This window comes from Otolemur garnettii, unplaced genomic scaffold, assembly GCF_000181295.1.
Source record: "Otolemur garnettii isolate 467f Iridium unplaced genomic scaffold, OtoGar3 scaffold00082, whole genome shotgun sequence".
Classification (NCBI taxonomy): Eukaryota; Metazoa; Chordata; class Mammalia; order Primates; family Galagidae; genus Otolemur; species Otolemur garnettii.
This window is the reverse complement of record NW_003852477.1, coordinates 8317654-8324053: the sequence shown is the minus strand read 5'-3', so window position 1 is coordinate 8324053 and position 6400 is coordinate 8317654. Positions and strand designations below refer to the sequence as shown.

At 46.9% G+C, this 6400-nt stretch overlaps 1 protein-coding gene across 1 annotated transcript in view; it reads left to right on the top strand.

Moving 5' to 3' along the window:
- The window catches only part of KIF9 (kinesin family member 9), a 66465-nt gene that overhangs the window by 51650 nt on the left and 8415 nt on the right, over positions 1 to 6400 (top strand). The window contains exon 18 of the mRNA XM_012808021.2: positions 3166 to 3380. Coding sequence (XP_012663475.2) covers positions 3166 to 3380 — 215 coding nt within the window. The remainder of the gene's footprint in view (positions 1 to 3165; positions 3381 to 6400) is intronic.

Below are 6400 nucleotides of genomic sequence, written 5' to 3'. Positions count from 1 at the left end.
AGACAGAGCCTCAAGCTGTCACCCTGGGTAGAGTGCCATGGTGTCACAGCTAACAGGACTCCTCCAACTCCTGGGCTTAAGCGATTCTCCTGCCTCCACCTCCCAAGTAGCTGGAGGTGCCCACCACAACGCCTATCCATTTTTTGGTTGCAGGTGTCATTGTTTTGATGGGCCGGGTTGGATTCAAACCTGCCAGCTCAGGTGTATGTGGCTGGCGCTTTAGCAGCTTGAGCCACAGGCATCGAGCCTTTTTTTTTTTGAGACAAATTCTTACTATGTTGCCCTTGGTAGAGTGCTATAGTGTCACAGCTCACAGCAACCTCAAACTCTTGGGCTCAAGTGATCCTCTTGCCTCAGCCTCCCAAGTATCTAGGACTACAGGTACCTGACACATGCCCAGCTATTTTTTGTTGTTGTTGCCGTCCGAGGCTGGGTTCGAACCTGCCAGCCTCAGTGTATGTGGCCAGCACCCTACTCACTGAGCTGTGGGCACCACCTGCAGCAAATGCTTTAAAAAATAAATAAATGGGCAGCGCCTGTTGCTCAGTGAGTAGGGCCCTGGCCTCATATACCTAGGGTGGTGGGTTTGAACCCAGTCCTGGCCAAACTGCAACAAAAAAATAGCCAAGCATTGTGGCAGGCGCCTATAGACCACACTGTTCAGGAGGCTGAGGCAAGAGAATCACCTACGCCCAAGAGCTGGAGGTTGCTGTGAGTTGTGATGTCACAGCACACTACAGAGGGAGACAAAGTGAGACTTTGTCTCTAATAAATAAATAAATAAAAATAAAAACAGCCAGGCATTGTGGTAGGCACCCGTAGTCCCAGCTACTTGGGAGGCTGAGGCAAGAGAATCATTTGAGCCTAAGAATTTGAGGTTGCTATAAGCTATGATGCCATAACACTCTACCCAGGGTGACAAAGTGAGACTCTCTGTCTCAAAAAAAAAAAAAAAAAAAAGGATATTCATTGTATCATTAATTAAAAAAGCAAAAATAAGTCTGTTTTGAAATTCCTTCAATAGACAACATTAGGGAAAGGGTACTAAGTGAATCATTATTTTTCCCTGTGTGTTGTGCAAAGATGTACATGAATTTTTTCCCCTAGCCCATGAACATTTACAAACATTCAGAAAGGCTGAGAGAATTGTGCAGTGAGCATCTATATACCAAATACTCTCCAAATTCTGCAGTTAACCTTTTACCATGTTTATTTCATCATCTGATTAACTCTCTATCCCTCCATCTTATTTTTTGTTTTGGGCTTAAGTGGTTTTGGGCTTAAGTGGTTCTCTTGCCTCCGCCTCCCAACTAGCTGGGATTACACTCGGCTATTTTTTGTTGCAGTTGTCATTGTTGTTTAGCTGGCCTGTTCTGCGTTCAAACCCGCCACCCTCAGTGTATGTGATTGGGGCCATACCCATTGTGCTGTGGGCACTAAGCCAAACTTATTTTTTTGATACATGTCAAAGTAAGTTGCCTACATCAATCCACTTTCCCATGCCCCAACACTACATCTTATATCTCAAGGAGTTTTTAATAGCATGAAAGAATGCTTCTATGTAAAAAGTAAAATGAGGTGGCTCAGCACCTGTGGCTCAAGCAGCTAGGGTGCCAGCCACACACACCTGAGCTGGCGGGTTCGAATCCAGCGTGGGCCTGCCAAACAACAATGACGGCTGTGGGCAGCACCTGTGGCTCAAAGGAGTAGGGCACTGGCCCCATATGCCGGAGGTGGCGAGTTCAAACCCAACCCTGGCCAAAAACTGCAAAAAAAAAAAAACAAAAAACAAAAACAAAAAACACAATGAGGGCTGCAACCAAAAAATAGCCAGGCATTGTGTCAGGCATCTGTCGTCCCAGTTACTTGGGAGGCAGAGGCAGAAGAATCACTTGAGCCCGGGAGCTGGAGGTTGCTATGAGCTGTGATGCCACAGCACTCTACTGAGGGTGACAGCTTGAGGCTCAGAGCCCATAGCACAGTGGTTATGGTACCAGCCACATATACCAAGGCTGGCAGGTTTGAACCCAGCTCAGGCCAGCTAAACAACAATGACAACTGCACCTAAAAAATAGGTGGGCGTTGTGGCAGGTGCCTGTAGTTGCAGCTCCTTGGGAGGCTGAGGCAAGAGAATCATTTAAGCCCAAGGGTTGGAGGTTACTGTGAGCTGTGACACCATGGCCCTCTACCCAGGGTGACATAGTGAGACTCTGTGGGTTTTTTTGTTTTTGTTTTTGTTTTTGAGACAGAGCCTCAAGCTGTCCCCCTGGGTAGAATGCCGTGGCATCACAGCTCACAGCAACCTCTAACTCCTAGGCTCAAGTGAGTGTCCTGCCTCAGCCTCCCAAGTAACTGGGACTACAGGCGCCCACCACAACACTTGGCTATTTTTTGGTTGCAGCTGTCATTGTTGTTTGGTGGGCCCGGGCTGGATTCAAACCCACCAACTCAGGTGTATGTGGCTAGTGCCTTAGCTGCTTGAGCCACAGGTGCTGAGCCAAGAGACTCTGAGTTAAAAAAAAAAAAAGAAAGAAAGAAAAAGAAAAAAAGTAAGATGCAAAATTATACAGAGCCAGGTGCAGTGGCGCAAGCTTGTAGTCCTAGCTACCATGGAGGCTGAGGTAGGAGGATTGCTTGAGCCCAGGAGTTTGAGGCTGTAGTGTTCTACCATCACACCTGTAAATAGTCATTGCACTCCAGCCTGGTCAACACAGCAATACCCCCATCTCTATAAATAAATAAATCTCTATAACTAAATAAAGGAATAAATAAATAGAACATCACAGCAAGAGCCCATGTCAATCAATCAATCAATAAATAAAATAAGTAAATAAACAAACATACTGCATGGCTTCAACCATTCAAAAGTACGTTAAAGAAATCCAGAAGGTGATACATGAAAGTGTGGTTGAATGAAAGGAAGTGAATAGTTTTTGTTCTGTTCTGTTTCTTACACTTTTACTTATTTTTCTCATTTTCTGCCATGGACGTGTGCCCTTGTATACTGAGTAAAACAAAAATGATGAATGATTCCTGCATAGTTTAGCTCCTATCTGAAGCAGGTGGTGACTAGGACCTCTGCCTTCTGCCCATAAAAGCCCCAGGAAGAAAAATGAAGTGCCTGATGTCAATGAAGTCCTCTTTGGCTTCCTCCTTTATCTCTAGACCCAGCACCCCACCGCCCAAGCCTGTGGCCTTTGAGGACTTCAAGAATGAGCGAGGTAGTGAGATCAACCGCATTTTCAAAGAAAACAAATCCATTTTGAATGAACGAAAGAAAAGGGCCAGTGAGACCATACAGCGCATCAATGCCATCAAGCGGGAGATTGATGTAACCAAGGAGGCACTAAACTTCCAGAAGTCACTACGGGAGAAGCAAGGTAAATGTGATGAGAAAGATGGTCAGGGGGCTATGGGGTCACAGAGTCATCCTGCTCCAAGTGGGACTGAGGCACTAGAGGTCAGAGGTGGGAGGGGGCTAGCAGGGATTGCTAGGATATGGCCTTCACCCCTGGTCATATCACTTGGTCATGGTCCGCCCCTGTGGGGGTCCAGCATCTCGTTTGTCAGTCAGCCTGTGGCTCCCCCATTATTGCCTTATCTCAGACCTAGGTGCTGCACATTCCACCTGATATGTGCTGCCGTCCATGGACAAAGAGGCCCTTGGTCTTGAAGATGTATCCCTGGAAAATGGGTAGCTGATGACCTCGACCAGGTCCCTGGGTCCTGATGTGTTCACCTCACTGCCCTGGGCAGTCCGTAGGGGTGGGGACTATGAGATTATGAGAATCCAAGGAAGGAAATGAGAATGTGGATACTAAAGAGCCAAGGGACCCTTCCCCATTGCCAAATCCCTGACATTTGTGCCAATGCAGCAGAGTCTCATCTCCTAAGGCAGGCAGCATGGTGGAGGGGCTCAGGCAGGGAGCCTGGCTGAGTGCAGTGGCTCATGCCTGAAATCCTAGCACTTTAGGAGGCCAAGGCGGGTGGATTGCCTGAGCTCACAGGTTTGAGACCAGCCTGAGCCAGAACAAGACCTCATCTAAGAATAGCCAGGTGTGGGCAGTGCCAGTGGCTCAGTGAGTAGGGCACCGGCCCCATATACCGAGGGTGGCGGGCTCAAACCTGGCCCCAGCCAAATTGCGACAAAAAAATAGCTGGGTGTTGTGGCAGGCAACTGTAGTCCCAGATACATGGGAGGCTGAGGCAAGAGAATCGCCTAAGCCCAGGAGTTGGAGGTTGCTGTGAGCTGTGACGCCACAGCACTCTACCAAAGGTGACAAACTAAGACTGTCTCTAAAAAAAATGAAGGAAAAAAAATGAAGGAAAAAAAAAGAAAAAATAGCTGGGCATTGTGGCAGGCGCCTATAGTCCCAGCTACTTGGGAGACTGAGGCAACAGAATCACTTGAGCCCAAGAGTTTGAGGTTGCTGTGAGCTATGATGCTGTGGCACACTACTGAGGGTGACAAAGTGAGACTCTGTCTCAAAAAAAAAGAAAAAAGAAACAAACAAAAAAGTAGGAACCTTAAGACCGGGCACGGTAGCTCACTCCTGTTATCCCAGCACTTGGGAGGCCGAGGCAGGTGGATTGCCTGAGCTCATGAGCTTGAGACCAGCCTGAGCCAGAGCAAGACTTTGTCTCTAAAAATAGCCAGGCGTAGTGGCAGGCACCTATAGTCCCAGCTACTTGGGAGGCTAAGGTGAGAGAATCATTTAAGCCTCTTTAACAAGAGTTTGAGGTTGCTGTGAGCTATGATACCATAGCACTCTACCAAGGGTGACAAAGTGAGACTCTGTCTCAAAGAAAAAAAAAAAAAAGCGGAGACCCCTGTATTGGTTACCTTGGCCTGGTGCCCTTGTCCCTATGGCATGCACTGCCCAATACCTACACTGTAGGCCAAAAATTATCAAGCTTGAGGGTACAGAGGATGCATCTGAGTAAATGTAAATTCCTAGACCCACAGCCAGTCAGTCTGACTCGGGAGATAAGGAATAGAGCTCAGAAGGAGCATTTTGTTTGTTTGTTTGTTTGTTTGTTTGTTTGTTTTAAGATAGAGTCTCACTCTGTCACCCTGGATAGAGTTCCATGTTATCATCACAGCTCACAGCAACCTCAGACTCTTGGGCTCAAGTGATCCTCTTGCCTCAGCCTCCCGAGTAGCTGGGACTACACGCACCTGCCACAATGCCTGGCTAGTTTTTTTGTTTTTAGTAAAGATGGGGTCTTGCTCTTGCTCAGGCTGAGCAGAACCTGCATTTTAATTAGTGACCATCCCAACTCTGAGGCAGGTGGTTCAGAGACTGCACTGTTCTTCATATTCCTGGCTCAGTCTCATTTTCTTTTTCTAGGCAAGGCACACCACAGGTTACTAGGCTTTCCCTTGCTAAATCATAACCCCGTTCTAGACTAGCTTTCATGAGTGATATCCAAATGTCATTTGGTTTATCTTGCAGGTCAGATGGGTCATCTCACTCACAGGTGGTGCATTTTACTCATTTACTTCTCAGAGGGAAACTTTATTTTCAAATTCTTGAGGCTATTCTGTTCAGATCCTGTAGACCAACCATAACATGCTATTCCAGAGGGGGTAGCCCCCAAACATCTGGGAAACTGGAGGCCAGTGAAGGTTGCCCTAGGCATGCACCCCTAGAACCATTAGTGGACATAGTGAAGGTCTTACAGGACCAATAAGCACTTCTTTATCCTCTCTGCCCGTACTTTCTTTGAACATATATAGCCCCCCCTTTTTTTTAGGGATGGAGCCAGGTTTGAACCCGCCACCTCCGGTATATGGGGCCAGTGCCCTATTCCTTGAGCCACAGGCGCCGGCCCACATATATCCCTTTATTACATATCTACATATTTAAAATAAAATACATGTGTCTATGCTGGCATATCATTTACTCCTAAATATATCTGAAAATGGACTTTTTTTTTTTGAGACAGAGTCTCACTATGCTGCCCTTGGTAGAGTGCTGTAGTGTCACAGCTCATAGCAACTTCCAACTCTTGAGCTTATGCGATTCTCTTGCCTCAGCCTCCCAAGTAGCTGAGACTATAGGCACTCGCCATAATGCCTGGCTATTTTTTGGTTGTAGTTGTCATTGTTGTTTGGCTGGCCTGGGTTGGATTTGAACCCACCAGCTCCAGTGTATGTGGCTGGCACCCTAATCACTGAGCTACAGGTGCCAAGCCTGAAAAAGGACAGTTTTAAAGCATGAGATGAAGAAGAAAGAAACAATATTTTTATTTATTTATTTATTTATTTTCTTTTTGAGACAGAGTCTCAAGCTGTCCCCCTGGGTAGAGTGCCATGACATCACAGCTTACAGCAACCTTCAACTCCTGGGCTCAAGCGAGTCTCTTGCCTCAGCCTCCCAAGTAGCTGGGACCACAG